Source organism: Pimephales promelas, chromosome 18, assembly GCF_988280905.1.
Source record: "Pimephales promelas chromosome 18, fPimPro1.hap1.1, whole genome shotgun sequence".
Taxonomy (NCBI): domain Eukaryota; kingdom Metazoa; phylum Chordata; class Actinopteri; order Cypriniformes; family Leuciscidae; genus Pimephales; species Pimephales promelas.
The window spans coordinates 5858723-5883288 of record NC_142786.1 but is presented as its reverse complement, the minus strand read 5'-3'; the positions used below and the strand labels follow the sequence as shown (position 1 = coordinate 5883288).

The following is a 24566-nucleotide window of genomic DNA, read 5'->3' as shown; positions in this document are numbered from 1 at the left end:
TTCTTTGATTGTACCATTAAATATCGCGTTTAAGTTTACGTAATATTTCTAAATGTCTGTATGTTCATATACATCCATGATTTAGAGCTCACATCCATGTGTTCAGATTTGGTCTCGTTGTGTTGGGTTCCTCCCATAGACAGTAGGGTTCCTCCGCACCCCTTTACCTCAGGTTGTGATGGTATGTTCCGGTCATTTAATAGCACTCTCAGAAAGCTAATGCTGGCACAGTGTGAATGGTAGTCTGTGGCAGGTGTAACCATAAACACACTGCATGATATGACACATCCACAGGATTTGCTGACGCATTACCTGGCTTAAGGTAAGCGCGCTTTTATTTCAAGCGATAATTGTTATTTAATCTAGTAAGAATAAACAGTTGAGTCATGTAAATAAAACAATGAAAACATGTAAAAGGAGATTTAACTCGAACTTTACTGTTTCTTGGGGCAGCAACCGTTGAGGAATAACAGTCTTGGAAATAATATACTTTTTTCTTCTTCTTGGAGCTTTAGCTGACAGGAGGGATATTTTGGGATATAAATTGCCTATATTTATGACTATATTGTATACAACATCTGCTCAATAGTTTAATTTTATGCATTGCATTTCATGTATTCTTTATTATAAAAGTATTTATTTTGGGGTGTATAATTTTAATGAACCCAGAAAGGAAGTTTACATCATAATTATGTATGTTGGTATGCATTTATGTATTGTTTTTGAGGAAAGTTATAATTTTTGACTGTTTTGACTTAAAGATACTTCATTTCACTTTCATAGATATACCTGCACTGATTCAGTATAGATTTCCAGATGGCTAATCCATAATGAAAAAAAAAAAAAAAACCTAATTTCTTGTAAAATGCTTTCGTTAATCTGTAAATATGCAAGCTTTCCCCTTACTCTCTATCATAATTTCATCTGGTCATGCATTTTAAACATATGGCATTGAATCTTACGAGGTACAAATTAATCTATTCTGCCAAAAGGTATCATGGTATTACTATGGTATTCTTTGAAGTACTGTAGAATGTGTATGCTAAATACCATGATGCATGAACATGGTAATTATGTTTTAAATTAATAATTAATTAATATTAATATTTAATATTACCATCTGATAGTGATACCATCACAGTACTTTTTTTCTCACTGTTTGGGTTAAAGTGCCTCAGCATGATCAGATTGGTATTTCATTAAACAGCAGATTTTGATGCAAACTCAGTGTAATGGAAACTCGGAGATGCTGTATCGCTGTTGTTATGTCCTCATTCATTGATCGATCTCAGAGCAGCAGTGCTTTCACATCCAGCCGGACACTCATGGAAAGCTGCAATAGAAAAACCCTGTGAATTATTACAGCTTCTGTCTATAAATTACCAAAGAGGATGGTCTGTTTGCCTGGCTTAGACACACTGCTTTAAAGATCCAGCCACTGAAATGACTAAAGAGGGCAGTGGCTAGGCACTCACAAACTGAAGAGGCTCTGTAATATTCATTTTATTGATGAGTGCTGTGCATGTGCATGTTTCGCTGTAAATTAGCCCTGTTACATAAAAACGCTTATTGTGCTTCCATGGTCATTGGTCATGGCTGCTGCACTTAAATACTGCCATCGTGTTTGCCAGCAAGAGCTTTTAGTGAATCGTGTTTCTCTCTTAGGATTCCATAGTAGATATTAATGTAGACCAGATACTTGAGATTTGAGACGTCAACATATGCTTATAGAAGGAAATCACGTGATTTGCAGATTATTGCTGTCTAGATTGTGAACTCTCATTGGACATTGGTCTCTGTCCAGTGCTGAAATCAGAAATTGTAATTTGAGAATTAGCCATGTAATTAAAATATATGCTTCTATTGTGAATGAATGAAGTAGACCTACCACACGCAGGTTGGGCCATCTCTGCTTGTTTGCAATGCAAGAGTAAATAGAGAGCTATGGCGTTTTTATTTAGTCAAGAAACACAATATATTTAACGGCTTAATGTTTTATGTATTTGAGGAGTGGAGAAGAGTGTCTTAGTCTTATTTTATTAATTACACAAGATTTTGGGCAAATGACAGAATGAACTGTGTGCCCACATAGTAAACTACAATCAACCTGTAAGTTGGGGAAAACGTAATGCTCAGATGTGGCTGTTTTTATGACGGACAAGACATAGACCTATGTCAAAATTCTCGAAATTCGCTGGTCAAAAATATCGTAACTCCATTTGAGCTTGATTTTGGTATAATAACGCTTTCAAGTATCCTACCATATATAAAGCCACAATACCAACTTGGTGTTTAATTATTTAAAAATACAGTGTTTTCCCCCCCCATTTCCTTAAAAGTAATTTATTAAATGAAGTATGTACCACTAGGTAGCTCATAATGTGTGTCAGTGACCTGATTAATATGGGTTATTAATTAATAAACCTTGCCTCCAAAAGCAAGAAATGTGATTACAATTATTTTTTAATATTCCAAGTACTTTTTTAGTGCTTTAGTGCAGCAAAATAAGACAACACATGGAATGCGATTCATTTCCGTTAGCAGAGTAGACACTAGGGTTGGGTATCGAGAATCGAGTATCGATTGGAACCGGGACTAACTTTTCGTTTTTCCCGGAATCGTTCAAAAGTTAAAATTTCAATTCCTAGTTTCGATATTCACAGTCCGCCGAGTGGAAGAAGAAACTGCTGGACAACACCAACGAAGAAGCGTCTACCGGAAGTGTTGGCATAACCGCGCGAGTCGAACATGAGTAGCTTACGTCGGCGGTCCAAAATGTGGCTTCACTTTTCTAAAAATTAACGAAATCTCGGCAAAATGCAAAATTTGTGACAAGTATTTGTGACAGAAGGAGTATTTCCTTCAGAAAGACCGTTGGTTAACAAGGTTAGCTAAACTTTTTTGACCCTGCCTCTTAAAAGAATCGAAATTGAGAATCGTTAGGAATCGAACCGGAATCGAAACAAGGAATCGGAATCGGAATCAGAATCGTTCAAATTCAAACGATACCCAACCCTGGTAGACACTCTGAAATATATTTAGATGTATATAATTTCTCTATAAAATTCTATATAATTTATTCGTGCCTGACTGGATGGGATAGTTAAAGTGGCACATTGTCCCACTCTTTCCTAGTATGTTGGTACTGTGAAAAGTCTTGAAGTCTGCTGTAGATAATCCATAAACTAGCTGCAGTGACTCAAGTTTGCATATGCATCTATAATAAATGTTGAAACTGTGCTATTCTCTTAGGAGAAACCCAGCAAGCTTATGTGTCTTAAATAATTGAATGACCAAAAAGATATTTGTATTTAATCCTAGTGCTGTTCAGAATGTCTTGTTCTAATCCACTTGTGGTGGAAATTGCAATTCATAAAGTATTTGGCTAAACCCAGCATCTGTAAGAAATGAGTCTAGTTATTCTCTCACAGGGGCCACGATGTCCCTCCAATCCTGGTGCGCTTTGGTCGTCCCCTGCTGTTGTGTGATATATAGACCAGATGTTTATTAATGAGGCTCATTAGTGACTTTTGATCCAATGCAAAACAGCGTACTTTGTATTTATACCTTGCAACATGCACATAAAAGTACATTTAATTTGACCCAGTATGTTTAATGTTATTAGGATGACTGCATTTTGAAGAATTGTATAGTTTGCAATGGATTGAATGCATTCATAGGCAAAATACTGTGAATGTATTTGTCAGCCTGAAATCCTCAATGTTTAGTCATGGTCTTGGGCAATTGGATTATATTGCACTGGATCTGTTTTCATCACAGGAAGAACAATTACCGTTGTCATTTTCGTGCTGTGGCTCACTCTAATGAAACCAGATGGCCAGAAGGTCATCCTCAATTAAAGGAAAATCCATTTCTATTCATAAAGTTATCCATTACCGCCAAGACGAGGGGCATTTGAAACAGTCTCCTTTAAAATCTCCTTTTCTTTTCATCAATATTAAGACCAGGAGCCATGCTATTTCTGTTGACCATTGTGTGCTGATTTCTACCTTCCCAAACCAATCCCAGAGATTAAACGCATTTTCTTTTGCTTGATGTGTTAAAAAATATAGTTTAACCATGCTTTGGTTGAGGTAGGTTCATAACTAGCAGAATAACATAGGGTTTACCAGTGCCTACGTCTTACACCGGCCGTATTCGTACATTATTGATGAACTCTGCTTGGACGGGCAGCCCTAGTTGACAAATGACTTATCTCGCCATTGATCTTATTAGCTAACAAAGATTTTGACAAGCACAAGATGTTTTAGGACCTTGAAATAAGGCCTGTGCAAAGGCAGGTGTCTGCAAATATTTGAATATTCATATATTCAGTATCATGCATTTCAAATAGAGAGTGAAAAAACAGAAATTATAGTCATTAGCATTTTAATAGCCTTTAGGGCAGGTCAATTAAAGCTGATCCTTGGTTTCTTATTGACAGTATAATTGAGTTAGCATAGCGATAGCTCTAGTGGTTCCAAGCAAAGTGGACAATGATCATTGACTTGTCTTCTTCTGCTCTTTGGGAAAGTTATATAAGCAAAGATAAGACTGTAGACTGGAAATCTACAAACTAATCCCTTGGTAAACACCATCTGGTCGGCAATTAGTGGACATAAAACTAACATTGTCCAGCTCCCAATGATTTTGTTCAAGACTGTTGGTTTGTGACTGACTGTCAGTTGTAATTTGCTCATCCATAGAGGTCACACCCCTTAAAGAGATGAGGTTATTGGTTCTTGGATTTTTCTTAAACCTGATACCATGAGATGTTGATTGAACCTCACCCTGTAACCATACTCTCTTCCTACAGGTCCACTCCATAGAGCTGGCCTATCGCTGTCATTGTGTCACCCATCCAACACAGGATAACAAGGACTCAGAATGTTCAACACAAAGAGGTCAGTGCACAGTAGTGGGTTACACTGTTTTTACAGGCATTGTTTTTGCTGGTTTAACTGTGATATCAGTGCCATTGTTTGAATTAATGGGATACTCCACTTTTTTTGACCACTCCCCCAGAGTTAAACAGTTGAGTTTTTACCGTTTTCAAATCCATTCAGCCGATTTTCTGATATTTAGAAGAATATCACTAACCAGACAGTTTCTGGTCTCATTGACTTCCATAGTAGGAAAAAAAATATACTATGGAAGTCAATGAGACCAGAAACTGTCTGGTTAGCGATATTCTTCTAAATATCAAAAAATTGGCTAAGTACATTAGAAAACGGTAAAACCCAACTGTTTAACTCTAGGGGAGTGGTAAAATGAGCCTATTTCCAAAAAAAGTGGAGTATCCCTTTAAGCATGACTAGTGCACATTCTTGGGGTTAAATGTACATTAAAATCACTAACCCTAAAAATCAATTTACTGTGAAACGATAGAGTCCCGAAGTTACGACGTCACTCTGTAGGCCAAAACGCGGAAGTTAGCATTTTAGCACTCCCGGTTGCCTCGCTCTAAAGCCTATGGGATTTTTGAATGGGTTTTTGCTAATTCGCCTGAAATAAGGTCTGTGGTGAACAAAGCCTCTAAATATTTTCACGTTTTGATCTATGACATAGAACACGCAGTTATAACCTGCTTGTGGTTTTTTAAACTTTATTGTGTCTGCTTGTGTTTTTTGAAATCTTTATATAGGCTTCAAAATGTATACATTTTGGATTAACTTGTAAAGATTGTCTTGATAGACAAAACGTGTAAGGGTCACAGCTCTTTGTTGAACACAAATTTTCCAAAAGTCTATGGGGAAAATGCATAGCTTTTCGACCGAGGGAACCCATGCGCCGCTAGCGTCTGAGTTGTCCTAAGAAGGGATGTCATCTCAGGGCTCGACATAAGCAATGGCCCGATGGCCCGGGGCCAGTAAAAGAGTATGTCGGGCTAGTTGATTGGCCAGTCACTTGCCCGCGCGGGCCAGTAACTGGCAATCAGCAAAACAAACAGCAAACGTCATACACAGTGTGGCGCGAAGAGTGTCAATGTTAAAATGCCAAAGAACTACGAGGCTGGACATTCCTAGAGTCATGGAAAACACAGTACACCTGGTAGGGATGGATGGGTACTCGGTATTAAACGGGACTGAATTTTGAAAGACCGCTGTATCGATAAGCTCGGACGTTATTGCTATTGCTGTCGCTGGAGAAATACATGTAGGCTATCATTTATTATTGCTATAAAAAAATGAACCATCTCGCTGAGTCGCCAGCCATGTCTAGGCCTATATATAATAAAATTAAACCATTTGTCTGTGATGCATTTTGCTATTCGCGCAGTCCAGAAGAGGAAGAGAGAGAGAGAGAGAGAGAGAGAGAGAGAGAGAGAGAGAGAGAGAGAGAGAGAGAGATCTCACGTGGTGCCACAGCGCGCACAACACCTGACGGAGGACAGAACTAAACATTCAAGTTATGGTTACACTTTAGATCTGTGATATAATAATAATAATAATATGATTTTATTTTAGATTTCAGCTTCCAAAGATTATAGAATATATTTGAGGTAAAACCATTAAAAACTGCATTCTGTCTAGCGCAACGTCCTTACCATCACAGCAGTACAGTAGCACGCTGTCATTTCTCCTTAACTCAAACTTCAATACAGAATCAGCACGATCGGTGATTGTTGTAAAATGCAGTCACTTCGGTTGCTAAATTGCGGGGCGCGTTTAATAATAAAAATAGCTATTAAAAGCACAAAAAGCGCAAGAGATGTTCCCGATGCGGCACGCGCACCAAAACAGACCGCAACGAGATAAGTATATACTTTGGGCTTCATGTGCGCGTCTAAACGATCAAATGTACACAAAAATGTGTCAAAATGACTGGCTTGGAGATTCACTTAAACGGTTTATGTCTAAAATGGACGCAGTTATGGAAATAGTTGGGAGAAAATATGGTGCATCAGTAGTAGTGCACTTGTTTTTAAAGGGGAAGCAGTCTAATATGCGGACGATTGCGACATTACTGCGAATCAAACAACTAAAGGCAAAAAGAAAATCACTCACTGCTCTTGAATGAATAACTTTAGCTTTAATAAGTAAGATGAGGAGACTGAGGGAAAAAGAGAGAGAGTGATCGAGATGAGGAGAGAGCAGGTATTGACAAATAATCTACTGGACACTGAAATTAGGTTATTTTTGCATGTCTCCAGGGTCTCTCTCTTAATTCCTGAACTTCCTTCACTGTTTTGATTAATCCTAATGTATACAATAAATACAGTTTAATGGAAAAGTGCTTTTCCTTGTATTTCTTTCAGGGCCAGTCAAAATATAGAAGGGGCCAGCAAAACTCTGATCTACTGGCCCCGGGGGCCAGTGGGGATTTTTTTTTATGTTGAGCCCTGCATCTCTTCAGCACTCTATGCACGTGGACGAAACCTGTTATTTTGCCATTTATTCAGAAGTGTGCTATTATCATATGCCTAAAACAGGCAAAAAGCCCAAAGATTTGAATAAATGAGGGACCAGAATCATATCTAGAGACCAAAATACTGGGAAGCATCCTAGAAACCGCATAGCAACACCTTGGCAACCACCTACAACGTTGTATCAACAGGTTTTGTGATTATTGAGTACAAAGAACTGTTATTTTCAAACTGATTTAATGCGAATGCTTAACAAATAATTTTGTTCATCTTGTCATTTGCATGCATTTAAACAACATTTACTGGTGCAATATTTAGATTTGTAGACTAGTGGCAGGCAATGGACATTTGTTTACAACAGCTAGTCATCCTATTTGATACATGGACGAAAACAACAGTATAAATACTTGTTTGACTTGCATTCATAACATATGCATCATAAAATTATTGATTGACCATAAATCAGTATGACCACATGACTTGATGCTTGAGGCACATACTTGCACATACAAAAGCAGATCACTTTAAGAGAGGAAGTTCGAGGCAGAGCAGGACAATGAGTCTTCTAAAAGTGAACTTTGTGATGACAATAAAGCTCTGGAAGGAAACCACAGGAGATAAGATCAGGGCATTATCATTTATATGACAAGTTAAGATACTCCTGGATTCTAATAAATGCCGGTTGTGAACGGGATATTGTTGAAGATAAGCAGGCCTCTTGAATTTTTCGTTTTAGCCCTGTGAAGCATCATTAGGGGGTTGAAGCGTAAAAATCTCAAGAGGATTACATAATCCTCTCTAACCCCTAACACACCCTCCCCTCCCCACTGCACAGCTGTCATCCTGCTTGACGGATGCCATAATCTGCATTTTTCCATATACACTTTCCATTCCACTCTTCTGAGGATGAAATACTCTCTTCAAGGCTTCCAGACTTGCTCTAATGGGCAGGCCAATTGCATTAAAGAGGACCGACTCCATTTCTATTTTATTTATGGCTGTGTTGGGGATTGTTAAAGGGCCACTTTTATTTATATATTGCTAGTTATTTCATCCTTTATGCCAGTCAAAATTCATCCATGCCTATTTCAGCAGTGTTTGGGGATGTTTGGAAGGTCCTTTGAGGTTTAGAGTTATTTTTAACTGTTATCTCTGCACGAAACAGTGATGGATTGCTTGGGAAAAGATATATTCCACCATGTTTATTGCTTCCTATTAATTATATTAAAACTAGAAAGGGTTATCTGTGACGAGAATGGTCAGATTCAAGATTTTACGAGCTCAGACATGTTCATTTTGAAAGGTTATCCCAGTGACCGTATTATCAAGACTCATCTCTGGATTTGTCTCTGCTAATGGAGAAACTACGCAAGTCCATGACGTAAGGCTAGAAAAGAAAGGTATTGGTTTACAGCTTTCTTGGTTCAGGTGAATAAGGATCACAGTGGCAGGTTTAACTAATCACCACCATCTAAATTAAGCTAAGAGCTGTTTTGCCTTTACCTGATTACCTGAAGGCACACTGACTGTTTAGAACAGAAGAAAACCATCTGTTATTACAGTATTTAGTTACGGTTGTTTAATTTGTGGGAAAAAAAAAACAACTGTTTGCAACAGAAAGCTAGCGAAGCATTGAGTATTTCATTAAATAATCAGTAAATTAGTAAATTATTCAAAGGAACACTATAATGTTTTGGGTTAAAAATGAAAAAAATATATACATCATTAATTCTTCTTCGAAAATGTGTTTTTGTCTAACCCTGACCTGTCGGGATGGTTTTCATGGAAAATTGTGTACATACAGTATGTCACTCGCCCCATTCATATCTCGTAGTGTCTGTAAATAGAGAAAAGTTGCTCCAGCTACTTTGACGCATCTATTAGGTGTGACTCACATGTATTGTAACTCTTTTAGTTAATTCTTAGCTAAAACACTTAGTTCTTTCAAAAATATATGTGCTCATTAATGTATATTTACTTCGTTCAAGTAATAAAGTATTCTCGTGAGTGTATAATATGCCATTGAAAATGCATACGGATAACGGGTTCTAATATCAGTCGCCATGTTGCCCCTCCATCTTGAAAGTACATTAGCCAAAGAGGGACAGACCCGTTAATTCAAGCTTCGCCTTTCGCGTTTACGTTTAAGTTAAAGTCCCCGTGAAATCAAAATTGAACCTATTTACTTTGTTAGCGCATATTACTAGTCTTGTGGTGAACAATTAATCCGTGCAAGTGAATATATATTAAAAAAATGTTTTACCTTAGTCATCTTTAATCAAAATCTGAAAAGTTACTTCCGGTCTGGAACGGTTTCTTTTTCTGATGACGTAGGTTTCACAACTTGGGTGGGGAAACGCTTAACCACTCCCCTCAAACCGTTAGTTTGCTATGAGCGAGAGATGGAGAGGAGGAGCGCTAGAGTAAAACCCTGCCCTCTGTTCAATATTCCGTTTCACTTGGAAATACGTCACAGCACTGGAGAAAAATCGTTTGCAACTTCCGGTTCACGGGGACTTTAACACTCATGGACGAGGTCGAACTGGAAGCCATGTTAATCTTGGACTACATTGGCCACCGTAGGAGTTAAAACGAAATCAGAATTGAGAGGAACAGAAACTAATATTCACTGGATGGTCATATACCTTTTCACCGTAGATGGGGGTAAAAATCACACAGTGTAGCTTTAAAAAAAACGCTGAACAGAGGAGAGTCTGATCACAAAAAGAGAACGTAATAAAACAAGAATCAACATTGGCTTGGCCTTTTTGAGATGGCAAGAACTGAGGGATTTGAAATGTTGTGAACGATGCAGAGATGGCATTTTTATTACTCAGCAGGTCAGTAAGGTATTTTATTGAACATATAAATTGCCATATAGCTACTTAACAGAATTTGTTATAAAGCTTTATCTATTGTGAAGGGTCATATTCATCCGCTGAGTCACACAGAACTGAAGCACAACCAAAATAATGTTCTTCTGCTAAATGCATGCATTTTTTAACCGTTAGAAGGCCACAAGTTACATAATGTAAAACAAACAAACAAAAAAACATGTTATTTATTTATTTATTAAATGTTATTTAATAAGTTATTATGTTATGAGCTGTTGCCTAGGGCTAGTTGAGGTGCTCATGTGGGTAACATGTTCAATTCTTGCTTGCATCTTTTCATGATCTAGTTTGTCTCTCTTTGTGGTCTTGAATATAATTTTTTTTAAAAAGTACATATTGTCATGCTTTCCTCTGGTTCGAATCCATCAATCCATCAATCCATCCATCAATCCATTAATCCATCAATCCATCAATCCATTCATCAATCCATCCATCAATCCATTAATCCATCAATCCATCAATCCATCAATCCATCCATCAATCCATCCATCCATCCATCCATCCATCCATCCATCCATCCATCCATCAATCCATCCATCAATCCATCCATCCATCCATCCATCCATCAATCCATCCATCCATCCATCCATCCATCAATCCATCCATCAATCCATCAATCCATCCATCCATCCATCCATCCATCCATCCATCAATCCATCAATCCATCCATTCATCAATCAATCAATCCATCAATCCATCCATTCATCCATTCATCAATCAATAAATCCATCAATCCATCCATCCATCCATCCATCCATCCATCCATCCATCAATCCATCCATCAATCCATCCATCCATCAATCCATCAATCCATCCATCATCCATCAGTCCATCCATCCATCAATCCACCCATCCACCCATCCATCCATCAATCAATCCATCCATCAATCAATCCATCAATCAATCCATCCATCCATCAATCCATCCATCCATCAATCCATCCATTCATCAATCCATCCATTCATCAATCCATCCATCCATCAATCCATCAATCCATCCATCCATCCATCCATCCATCAATCCATCCATCCATCAATCCATCCATCAATCCATCAATCAACCCATCAATCAATCCGTCAATCCATCCATCCATCCATTCCCCCCCCCCCCCCCCCCCAACTTGGCTATCCCAAAAATTGAAAAGTTACACCACCATCAATAATAAAAATAAATTATTTCTGAAGGGTCATGTGACTCTAAAGACTGGAATAACGATGATGAAAATTCATCCTTTTCTCCACAAGAATACGTGATATAAAATATATGAAAATTGAATACAGCTATTTTAAGTTGTAATAACATTTCACAATTGTACTGCCTTTACTACATTTTTGATCAAATACATTCAGATTTTGTAAGCACAAGATCTCTGTAAATACTTCAACAAATGTCCACATTTTACAGCAAAGACTAACCAGTAGGATCGATGCCATGTGTTCTCCACTGAATACAATGTTGTAAGATGAAAGACATTTCTTGGGGGGAAAATGAAACATGTAGTCCCATCTGAATTATGTAAGTCTTTTAGGAAGGCAATAGTAGGGCATGTTTTTGATGTGAAGCCTGTATAGCGCATATATCCTATACACATAAACATCCAGGCGCACACAAACACAGCGCAAACACGCTCGGCTAATTCAGAGTGACTGTTCTGTAGCAGCATTCAATACACTCACTGCACTTCGCAGAGAAAGTTTCAAAGATCTCCTAAGAATGGAAGTCACGCTTTTCTTGAGCAAAAGAACAGTAAAGTGGAAAAACCCTGGGGTTCTCAAAATATTGCTTTGAAAACTGTGTATGTGAACTTTAATTTCCTCCGCGTCACAACTATAAGAACTAGCAGCGACGGAGCGATTGCCTTCAGGCCTTCCTAAATTCCTAACAAATCTTTTTTTATTTCGAGAGTGATTCATCCTCTAAGGTAGTCGTGAATAGAATGGTAACATCTCCCACCTTGCTTAATTTAGTTTGACTTGACTTGTTTTTTGCAGAAAGGAAGAAAACTTTGAAAAGGAACACGAGTGCTACTTATGAGAGCATGAGGGAACACAGAGTACTTTTCTTACAGTGGCTTACACAGTCTGTATGCTAGAAACTCAAGTGCTTGCGTAATAAGCCTGGAGACCTTGGATGATGTTTCAAGAGTGATGAGAGGGAAAAAAAACATCAAATACAACAGTGTAATTTGTGGTCATATCGAACCGTATGCAAATAATAAGCATTTGATTGAAGCATGTTAAATAAATCTAAATCTCCAGAGAAATACCACTCATTTGAATTCACTGATCTGAATTCACTTTATAATAATTAGGGCCCAAGCCCTGAAAGGGCGAAGGCCCTATTGTTTTCCTAAGGATTATTAGGGCCCAAGCCCTGAAAGGGCGAAGGCCCTATTGTTTTCCTTGCGATTATTTTTCTTCTCTATTATTATTATAATAATTATTATTTTACTACCTTTTGGGCACTTTTGGGGCCCTTAACGTGCTCGAAAACTCTTGAAACTTTGCACACGGGTCAGAACCCGCGGCCATCAGAGCCGGGCTGAAGCTGGTACCTGGGCGTGGCAGGGGGGCTCGTCAGCGCCCCCTGGAACGGGGTCCGAACACTCGGTCCATAACTCAAACACGCTTGCATGTAATAATATGAAACTCGGTACACATGTTGATCTCATCGTTTCATCTATACCTCGCGCTCTTACTTTTTACCCCAGCCCAACAGGAAGTCGGCTATTGAGGTTTGTTTGTAAAACGCTCGCAATGGTATTTGAAATACTCCTCCTAGAGCTTTGATCCACATTCGACGAAACTCGGTCAGCGTGAAGTCAAGACATTGAGGATGAAAGTTTGCGAGGGGATTTTTGATATCTCGAACGGTTTGTCCGTGGCGAGGAAACGAAATCATGGCGAGAAACGTGAAACAGGAAGTGTGTTATAACTTCAGCATACATTAACTGATCTTGATGAAACTTCAGCAGTGTGCTCGCTGTAAGAGGACGATCACATGGATGTGACTATTGTGAGTAAAAGTTATAGCGCCACCAACTGGCAGCAGGAAGTGTGTCACTTTCAAAATGCTTTGAAATCACCCTTTTATTTTTACCCGATTTGCTTCAAACTTCATCTGTATAATGTAAACATACGGCAGATGTAGACCTGTGAATGGATTCTTGATATCTTTGAAACTGTTGCCGTGGCGACGCATCAAACTTTGCCCTTCTTTTAGGATGCTTTTAGGATGCTTTTGAGACCCTTAGCATGCTTCAAATTGCATGAAACTCGACAGACACATCACATTTATTAGCCAGTAGACATGTGCAAAGTTGCAGAAACGGGCGTGGTGAGGGCTCAGTAGCGCCACCTTTTGACAAAAGTGGGGTGGTTAGTTTTAACTAGAGTTACAAAAATTGGTATGTATATTGTACTCCTCGAGCCGGACAACTTTCTAATTGACACTTATTAGCTAGGACCCACAGAAACTCAGATATTTTTGTTTGAATATGGCCACTCTGAGCCTTTGGCTGGCTGGCTGGCTGTCTGTGTGTGTGTGTGTGTGTGTGCAGGGGGAGGGGGCTTAACCATTTCACTGCTGTGTGTATGACCTGCATAAAGAAAATACATTTCTCAAGCCTGGTATTTTTTAAATAAGTTTTTATTTTTATTTTTTATAAGTAAAGGCATATAACTAGTTTAATTGTAGTGAATTGACAATAGTTTTATATAATTAGTTTATTAATCAGATTAACTTGGTCAATAAACTTGGTCTGAAAATTTGGTCCATAAATCAAACACACTTGCATGTAATAATATGAAACTTGGTACACATATAGATCTCATCGTTTCATATATACTTCACACTCTTACTTTTTACCCCAGCCCAACAGGAAGTTGGCTATTTAGGGTTGTGTTTAAAACACATGCAATGTAATTTAAATTATTGCTCCTAGAGCACTGAACCAAATTCGACGAAACTCGATCAGCGTGAAGTCAAGACATTAAGGATGAAAAAGTGCCACGGGATTTTTGATATCTCGAACGGTTTGGCCGTGGCGAGGAAACGAAATTATGGCGAGAAACATGGAACAGGATGTGTGTTATAACTTCAGCATACATTAACTGATCTTGACGAAACTTCAGCAGTGTTTTCGCTGTAAGAGACCGATCACATGGATGTGACTATTGTGAGTCAAAGTTATAGCGCCACCAACTGGCAGCAGGAAGTGTGTCACTTTCAAAATGCCGTGGCAACGAAACAAACTTTAACATTATTTTTTGATGCTTTTGGGACTCTTAGCTTGCTTGAAATTGCTTGAAACTCAACAGATACATCACATTTATTAGCCAATAGACATGTGCAACTATGGCAAAAGATTAAAGTAATGTCAAAAAAGTAAACACTAAAAGCCTCATATCTTCTAAAAATGTAATTATACATCATTTGTTTCTAAATTAAATTATACAAATATTATAACTTCCCCAATTTTTCCTTTTTTTTCATTTAAGAATTGTGTTTACGTTCAAAAACAGCCAGAATTGTTGTAAAATTCATAAAAAAATAATAATCTGAGTCATACGTAGTGCTATACTGCCCTCTTGTGTTCAATATCAGGTAGGCCTATTGTGTATATTCCCACCGGTTAATCAACGTGTGACTCCGCTGGGACTTGGGAGCTTTTAAATCGCTTACTTAAAACCGAAAGTCAAAATACGGATGTCCGCACAAGACATTAATGGTGTGGAGTAGAGCGAGCATTTTAAATAAATTCCTATTAAGTAGGATTGAACTAAACAGAAAGAATGTTCACTCTGTTCTGCTGGTTCCTCGCTGGTGGATCATATGATTACTTTGTCATAATCTATGACAAAAATGCTATTATAAACCATATTAATAATAGATAATACACATTGCTCTTATTTTTGAAAAATACATTCATGAAAAACAAGATAACAAAAATCATTAAAAAAAAATATAGCCATGGCTGCTATAAAGCAACATATAATTGAAAGGCAATTAATAATCTGTCATTACGTCACTGCATTATGATATTACGGCTCCAATACGGTGCAGCACAAAGCACTTATGTGCATCCCGAGCGGAGAATGATGTGCTTGAAGCCACATGAAGTTACAGCGCATTGAGTCCGTATTGAAAAGTTCAAAGCACAAAGGAAATACATATTTATGAACAGTGTATTATACATTATCTATCTATGCAATAGTTTATTGAGCCTTTTCTTTTAAAGGTTTTAAATTTCAGTTACTGTGTGCGTGAAGAACAATTATAGTGCTCTGACTCTAGTGTTGTGATCTAACCGACAGCGTCCGACACCCGGTAGAAAGTAACACGATTAAGTTACAGCAATAAAGTCCAGCAAGAAAAAGTTTCTTCATTCGAAAATATAGACCTTTAGACCTTTATCTTAAAGATCCAGTATAATAGGATTAACATTGAATCATTGAAGATCGTTTCATCATTGACTGTAACCGAATGTGACGTGCTGTTTGAATGCTGAATGGAGAATGACTGACAGGCGCAGAGAGGGAAAAGTTTGTGTTCTTGAATTTAATGACTTAAATATTAATTTCTATATCACATAATAGCTTCAGAACACTAATAATACAGTACACAAAAACTTTATGGTACTTTAGAAAGTTTTTGTGCCTTTGTGCCTAACAGAATAGTATATGCACAATATAGAATTTGAATCAGCCTCGTCAAAGATGGCAGTGTCAGAGCCGATACCGATCCTGAGTATCTAATCGGCGCACTTCTTTTCAACAGTCAAATTGAAATTGAAATTGCTTGAAACTCAACAGATACATCACATTTATTAGCCAGTAGACGTGCAAAGTTTCAGAAACGGGCAATGTGCAAGGACTAAATAGCGCCACCTTTTGACAAAAGTGGGGTTGTTAGTTTTATCTACAGTTACAAAAATCGGTATATACATTGTACTCCTCAAGCCGGACAACTTTCTAATACATAGTCATTAGCTCGGACCAAGAGGAAGTCAGATATTTTGGTTTGAATATGGTGAGCCTCTCTCTGAGCCTACGTCCCTGTATGGCAAGCCCTTTTAACATTTAAAAGCTAAGTTTGCCTGTCCGGAATTAACATTGTAGATATCAACAACGTCTTTCTGTCTATTCGTAATTACATTTTGGATAGTTTGTATTATCATTTAAGACATCTGTAACATAATTGTGACTAGTCGAAATGACAGAGTATGGCAAGCCGTTTTAACATTTAATCATGAAAGGGCCAAAGCCTTCGGCACCGCCACCCGGGTGCCTTTAGGTAACTAAAGGAACCGGGGTTGCGGTGCCACCGGCTTGGGCCCGCCATCGCTGCTCGCAGCTATATTTTATTATTATTATTTTGTAACCTTTTGGGCATTTTTGGGGCCCTTAACGTGCTCGAAAACTCTTGAAACTTTGCACATGGGTCAGAACCCGCGGCCATCAGAGCCGGGCTGAAGCTGGTACCCGGGCGTGGCAGGGCGGCTCGTCAGCGCCCCCTGGAACGGGGTACGAACACTTGGTCCATAACTCAAACACGTTTGTATGTAATAATATGAAACTCTGTGCACATGTTGATCTCATAGTTTCATCTATACCTCGCGCTTTTACTTTTTACCCCAGCCCAACAGGAAGTCGGCTATTGAGGTTTGTTTGTAAAACGCTCGCAATGGAATGTTAAATACTCCTCCTAGAGCTTTGATCCAAATTCGACAAAACTCGGTCAGCATGAAGTCAAGACATTGAGGATGAAAGTTTGCGAGGGGATTTTTGATATCTCGAACGGTTTGGCCGTGGCGAGGAAACGAAATCATGGCGAGAAACGTGAACCAGGAAGTGTGTTATAACTTCAGCATACATTAACTGATCTTGATGAAACTTCAGCAGTGTGTTCACTGTAAGAGGACGATCACATGGATGTGACTATTGTGAGTCAAAGTTATAGCGCCACCAACTGGCAGCAGGAAGTGTGTCACTTTCAAAATGCTTTGATATCACCCTTTTATTTTTACCCGATTTGCTTCAAACGTCATCTGTATAATGTAAACATACGGCAGATGTAGACCTGTGAATGGATTCTTGATATCTTTGAAACTGTTGCCGTGGCGACGCATCAAACGTTACCATTCTTTTAGGATGCTTTTGAGACCCTTAGCATGCTTGAAATTGCATGAAACTCGACAGACACATCACATTTATTAGCCAGTAGACACGTGCAAAGTTTCAGAAACGGGCGTGGTGAGGGCTCAGTAGCGCCACCTTTTGACAAAAGTGGGGTTGTTAGTTTTATCTACAGTTACAAAAATCGGTATGTATATTGTACTCCTCGAGCCGGACAACTTTCTAATTGACACTCATTAGCTAGGACCCACAGAAAGTCAGATATATTTGTTTGAATGTGGTCTTGCTCAATCTGAGCCTGCTGTCTTTGCCTGTCTGTGTATGTGTGTGTGTTTGTAGGGGGAGGGGTATTAACCATTTCACTCCTGTGTGTATGGCCTGCATAAAAAATAAATGCCTTAAGCCTGGTATTTTTTTAAATAAGTTTTTTATTTTTTTATAAGTAAAGGCATATAACCAGTTTAATTGTAGTGCATTAATAGTTTTATATAATTAGTTTATTAATTAAATTAACTTGGTCCATAAACTTGATCTGAAAATTTGGTCCATAAATCAAACACACTTGCATGTAATAATATGACTTGAGTGTTAATCACATCATGTTTTCAGTTTGAATATAAAATATATAAATTATGTAAAAAAAAATAAAGTTGATCCAGCTGGAGCGCAGGCTGAGAATAGCGCTGTCATGACTGGATCAGAGATCATCAGTCATGCCCTCTCATACCTTACGCACACCACGCCCACTTACATCAGATCACATCAACATGTCAGCCGGAGGGATACCGAGGGTCGCTTTCGGATTTAAGAATTTCTTACAACAAGATGGCAAAAGAACAGCGCTTTGCAAGACATGCAACGTTAAGATCGCGGACAGTCAGATGACAACCTCCAATTTCGTCCGTCATTTGAAGAGCCATATTCTGCCCAGTAAGTGCTTGTCAATTTGTTAATGTTATCTGGTTAGCTCGTTCGTAGTTAGCTAGCTAATGTAAGTTAAAGGAGAACTCCGGCGCAAAATTACACATTGTTACCTAGTCAACCGTTATCTGAGATTTGTTTTCATGACTGCCGAATGTAAATAGTTTTATCTATAAAAACAGTTTAGCCTATAAGTGACGTCCGACATTCTGCATATTGTGTTATTTTGTTAAGCCCCACTAAAGGCATAAAAAACTGTAAAGCACAATCAAGTTTTCACACTATATTCCAAGACTTCTAAAGTCATTCAATAGCTTAATGTGTGGTAAAATTAATATTTTAGTCTCTAAGTTAAAGTTAACGGAAAGTCATCTCGCCTCAGTCATTCTCCATGCATCAGCATTTACACAGCGCGTCGCGTTCGGTTGCGACAGTAACACGACGACACTCTCTTCAAGATCAATGTTCCCAATATTATACTTTATTTGTAGATAAGGCATAAAGGTCTATGATTTGCATAAAATGACTATCTTGCTGGAGTGGAGTTTATTGCCCTTTAGAATACACTAAGCATTAGTGCTGCACGATTAATTATATCGCAGTCGTAATAGCGATCTCAAACCTATGCAATTATATAACGCAAAATGCCGCGATTTTAAATGAAATAAACAAAGTAGGGCTATTAGCGCAGCATCTCTTCTTTTTTGTCATCCTTTGACTAGTGTTACAAGATCCCCCTCTTATTGGTTCAAATGCCTTTTCGCATTTTGCACGACAAGAAGTGAAAAGCTGCCTGTGAGTGCCCTAGATTAGAATAGATGAGACTCGCATAATGCGCATGCACTGACCGTGTGCCAGCCCAGAATAAACAGTTCTCTTTCGAGCTTGAACGAACAATAGCACACACAATTATGCCAAAATGTGGTTTTGTCTAGTATCTTCATAACATAAGAAAAGTCTATGGATTAAAGGGTTGTGCTATGAGGCGCGTGTGAGATCCGCGTCTCGGCAACGGGTGCTCTTAAAGGGCCAGCAGCGAATAAAGCGTTCTTTCAGTAAAGTTAAAAGAACAAAGGGAAATTAGAAAATTACTCACTGATCTTGAGTAAAGAACTTTTGTAGCTTTAATAAGGATTATTATATATATAATTTATGATTCAGGCAGCGCAGACTGTTTGATAACTTTATTCAATTTCTGTACCTGTTAAGACAGGAAGGGCACAGGTAAATATGTTTTTTATTATGGGTTTATGTGGGGATTGTTTGAAGTTCACTTAATTTAAAAGCTGTTATATATTTTTTTTAAGCCTAATAATTTTTTAAAAAGTTGATGGCTTTCAATTGATGGAATCACTGTAATGTTGGTTTGGTTGATGGTTTATTGATCATTATAGGTGTTATCAATCATTTGTTGTTGTTGTTGTTTTTAGTTTGAGTTGAGAAATAAACATTAATCTGTGTGTGCATTTTACTTTAGAACCAAGCAAGTTGGACTCATGAAACCATTTTATTATATCGGAGTCGCAAATCGCAATTGCAATATTGGCTCAATAATGGCAATATGACATTTTCCCAAATCGTGCAGCCCTACTAAGCATAGATTATAGATACCATCCCTTCGCTATGTTCTTTTCAATGTGCTGTGACTTGGTGTTGCTTCAAGTGCATCATTCTGCACACGGGATGCGCATGATTGCTTATAATACTTTGGGGAGACAAGGGGGCGTGGCCTAAGGGAATATCACTCGTGATGTTAAGTGATGTTACCCCGCCATCGCTGATACAACCTTTAGCAGTCATGTTTTTGCTTCTTGAGAGAGAGAGAAAGTGTGTGTGTGTGTGTGTGTGTGTGTGTGTGTGAGCAGTGGCGGTTCTAGGCGGGGGCCTGGGGGGGCCAGTGCCCCTGCGACAACAAGCTTGGACCCCCTTGTGGCCCCCCTAAATGTGGAGTCAGTGTGAAATATTTTTTTTATAGTGTGTCACGCATTGAGCATGACAGTCACTCGTTTCAGTCTTTTGTCTCACACTCCCGTCACACATTGTATTTCTCATGCGGAAAAACTATTAATAATATATTTAATATACGCAATTTCTCTGGCCGCGCCGCTCTCACGTGAGAATCAAGCGCGTCTCGCCTGGAGTTCAGCAGTCGACCCTGCTACGCATCAGCCAATCAAAAAAAGAGAAGTGCTACTTAATAGCCAATCAGAAAAGGGCACTATTGTATCTGGGTAAAATTTAACGCAACAACCAATGAAAAAAAGCATATCCTGGAATTGTTCATATGATTCTGTTACATCTTCCGAAAGTTTCTTCACCCGTCCCACAGATGAAACTTATCACTAGAGCTCCGAACATCACTTAGAGCACGGAGTAAGTCATGATCTCCTGTTTTAATGTTACAACAAATTCACAACTTGTTTGACAAAAACTATGACAACTTGACTGATGTAAGATGAATCTTTCCCCGTAGCGTAAGCTAGCTTACGCAATGCTCGTTCCCTCATCTAGAGAGAACCGAGGTTACGTTAGGTAATCGATTCGTTTCCCATTTAATTAGTATCAGTCTGTAACTTAGACAACAGTTTTACAGCCTGTTCACTGACAACACCTGCTCAGAACAAGTAGTCTAGGCCTAGTCATCTTATTACACGAATCACGATGACTGACATATTGTCACATTATAAACATCTCTCTCTCCAAATAGGCTTAATAATTTTATTAGCACTAGATAAATTAAAGTGTAATGCATAGTCGATTTTAAAACATCTCTCTCTCCAAATAGGCTTAATAATTTTATTAGCACTAGATAAATTAAAGTGTATTGCATAGTCGATATTATAGGTCACTTTTAAAATCATGTCATATTTTATAATTATATCCTGGCCAAGGATGCATTAATTATTGCTTCTGTCTTTCAAAGATGTCAGGAAAAAAACAATTATAAAAAAGCTCATTCACCCTGAGAGGAAAGCCCCCTAAAAAGGCCAGTTTAGAGGATAATTTGCTGATCTTTTTGCAAAAAAAAAAAAAAAAAACCCACAAAAATCGTAGATTAATTTGTAAAAAATTATATATATATATATCAGTGATGCGCGGGTTGATCCGAAATGAGCGGGTGCCTGCGGTCACCCGCGGTTACCCGCAGTTACGGGTCATCCAAAAATGTTTTTAATGATATTCGGGTCGCGGTCGGTCGGGTCGTTTGAAAAAAGATGCCAATTAAACATTTGTATTAATATAGTACTAGACACAATGTTTGATGAAATATACAGCCCTACACATTATTGGCTGCAATAACTGGCACGAAGATAACACACAAGCTCAGTCTAAACAGTTCTCGGTTCTATACTAGTGATTGGAGAACCGCGGTCCGCTGTCCCGCAGTATCAGCTGCTCGTGCTCATCACTTCTCTCAACAGTGGCACATGTCTCGGTTCAGTGAACTGTTGGAGTTACTGGAGTAAAATATAATTCAGGATATTGATTTATTTCGATTCGTAGGCGACTGTCAGGCATGTCTGAAAGTGAGTAACTTCAGTAACTTGTGGATCAGCACTGACGCAAGACGCGAACTGTTTCGAACGATTCAGTTCGATTTAGTGTACTGGTTCGACCGGTTCACTAAAAAGAACCGGCCATGATCACTACAGTCTGCAGAGAGATGGCGGCAAGAGAAAAGGTGATGACGGGGGAGTGGAAGCTCCGCAAATACACAAATAGAAAGAGTAAAAGTGTGGGAGACATTTGCTGAAATAATGAAAGATGATGGCGAAAGTGCTGGCTTTGCCTTTGTTATGTGTAGTAGCCTAGGCCTACGTCTTTTTGCGACGCTGTGTTGTTACACGTCTATGGCCCAATAACGCTCCGATGAGCATTTACTAATTTTTAAAAATGCGGTCAGGAAGCGGGTCGGGTACAATATTTTTTTACTTTTTTTTTTGCGGTCCGAGTTGCGGGCGGGTAGTTGAAAACGTCGGTCGGTTGCGGGTTGTTTATACATTGACCCGCGCATCAATGATATATATATATATATATATATACTTAAAAAAGCGGGGGTTAAGTTTTTGCACGTCGTGCAGAATAACACTAAAGGCACCATATATATACTTAAAAGTGGGGTTGTTAGTTTTATCTACAGTTACAAAAATCGGTATATACATTGTACTCCTCAAGCCGTACAACTTTCTAATACATAGTCATTAGCTCGGACCAAGAGGAAGTCAGATATTTTGGTTTGAATATGGTGAGCCTCTCTCTGAGCCTACGTCCCTGTATGGCAAGCCCTTTTAACATTTAAAAGCTAAGTTTGCCTATCCGGAATTAACATTGTAGATATCAACAACGTCTTTCTGTCTAGTCGTAATTACACTTTGGATAGTTTGTATTATCATTTAAGATATCTGTAACATAATTGTGAGTAGTCGAAATGACAGAGTATGGCAAGCCGTTTTAACATTTAATCATGAAAGGGCCAAAGCCTTCGGCACCGCCACCCGGGTGCCTTTAGGTAACTAAAGGAACCGGGGTTGCGGTGCCTCCGGCTTGGGCCCGCCATCGCTGCTCGCAGCTATATTTTAATTTCTGTTTGAAAGGTTAGACAGAAAACAACCTTTGAGAAAAATGGATTCGTCTCTGGTTTTCTGCCAAACAAACGTGTCTAGCTTTTAATAAGAGAGGTGCAATATGTTTCTGCTTGCTTATTTTGTGAGCTGATTTACTTACATGTTTAATAATCAAATAATCTTAAAATGAATGAGTTATAATAAACCTCTAACAGAAGTTTTCCCAGTAGTATTGTGTGTGTGTTTGCTCTTGTACAACATATTCAACAATGACCCAGTTCCAGACTTTGAAGTCAGAATCAACACTGAATGTGAATATTTAATTTCCCTCATATTATCATCAGGCTTGTGCAATAACAAGCTCTCTGCTGGATTTAACAATTTCATTACAAAAAACGGCTTTTGTTGGCATTGGTGCACTGTAAAAAATATTTTCAAGATTTGTTATCACAACATATTTTCTTTTGTCAAATCAACTTTATAATAATTTATTTAGTTGAGATAACTTATTATTTTGAGTTTCTGATGGTTAAATTAATCTCCTTCATTGTATTAACTCACTTTTTCCAGTTCAATCAACTTAAAATTTTAAGGCAACCAGGTTACTTACTTTTTTTAAGTTAAATCAACAATATTTTTTTAAAGTGTAGTAATCATAACATTTTTTCTGTTGTCAAATCAACTTAAATAATTTATTTAGTTCAGATAACATATCATTTTGAGTTTCTGATGGTTAAATTAATCTCCTTCATTGTATTAACTCACTTTTTCCAGTTCAATGAACTTTAAATTTTAAGGCAACCCAGGTTACTTACTTTTTTAAGTTAAACCATCAATATTTTTTTACAGTGGTTGCCAGGGAGTTTCTATGGGTTGCTAAGGTCTTCTGAGTTGTTGTTAGGAGGTTGCTAGGAGGATTGTGTTGTTGGTGGTTACTTACTTGAGTCAAAAGAGTCCATACTTTAACTTACTTGGATGTAAGTCTTGTACGTTTATTCAAGGAGTGGACATTTGAAAAATATTTCAGTCACCCTTTGTGTCTTAAAATGCTTCTAACTAGGCAGGCTAAATCAGAATAGTAACACTCAGATTAAAGTTAGTTCATATTTTATTGTCTAATAAGATTAGTGGCAATTGGTATCATATACTACACCTGCTGCTGTTATGTAATATTTAAGGAGTTAAGCAGGAGTTTGAGCAGCTTAAAATCTGTCATAATCTCTATTAATGCTCTCTCCCCCCTCATTAAAAGTGTTTCATGCTGATACAGAGGTATTATGAATTACAACGACAAGTTATGCATTAATCATTGTCACTTAAAGGAGTTGCTCACTTTTTAAATAAACGTTTGCTGATAATTTACTCACCCCAATGCCATCCAAGATGTCCATGTCTTTCTTTCTTCAGTCGAAAAGAAATTAAGGTTTTTGATTAAAACATTCCAGGATTTTCTCCATATAATGGACTTCATTGGGTACCAAACGGTTCAATGTCCAAATGAGAGTTTCAGTGCAGCTTCAAAGGGCTTTAAACGACACCAGATGATAAATAAGTGTCTTATCTAGCGAAAAGAGCTGTCATTTCAAAATAAATAAAAAAGTTTAAGTTTTAAAAGCACAAATGCTCGCCTTGCTCTGTTCTGTGATGAGCGTTCGTGACTCTTCTGTTCGAACTCGTTCATCAA

At 38.1% G+C, this 24566-nt stretch overlaps 1 protein-coding gene across 2 annotated transcripts in view; it reads left to right on the top strand.

The window, feature by feature from the left end:
* Window positions 1-172: 172 nt before the first annotated feature.
* Window positions 173-24566, top strand: part of oxr1b (oxidation resistance 1b) — a 68301-nt gene continuing 43907 nt past the window's right edge. For both annotated transcript variants that reach the window (XM_039678755.2, XM_039678754.2), the window contains exons 1-2: window positions 173-322; window positions 4817-4904. In XM_039678755.2, coding sequence (XP_039534689.2) covers window positions 4888-4904 — 17 coding nt within the window. In that variant the 5' untranslated portion in view covers window positions 173-322; window positions 4817-4887. The remainder of the gene's footprint in view (window positions 323-4816; window positions 4905-24566) is intronic.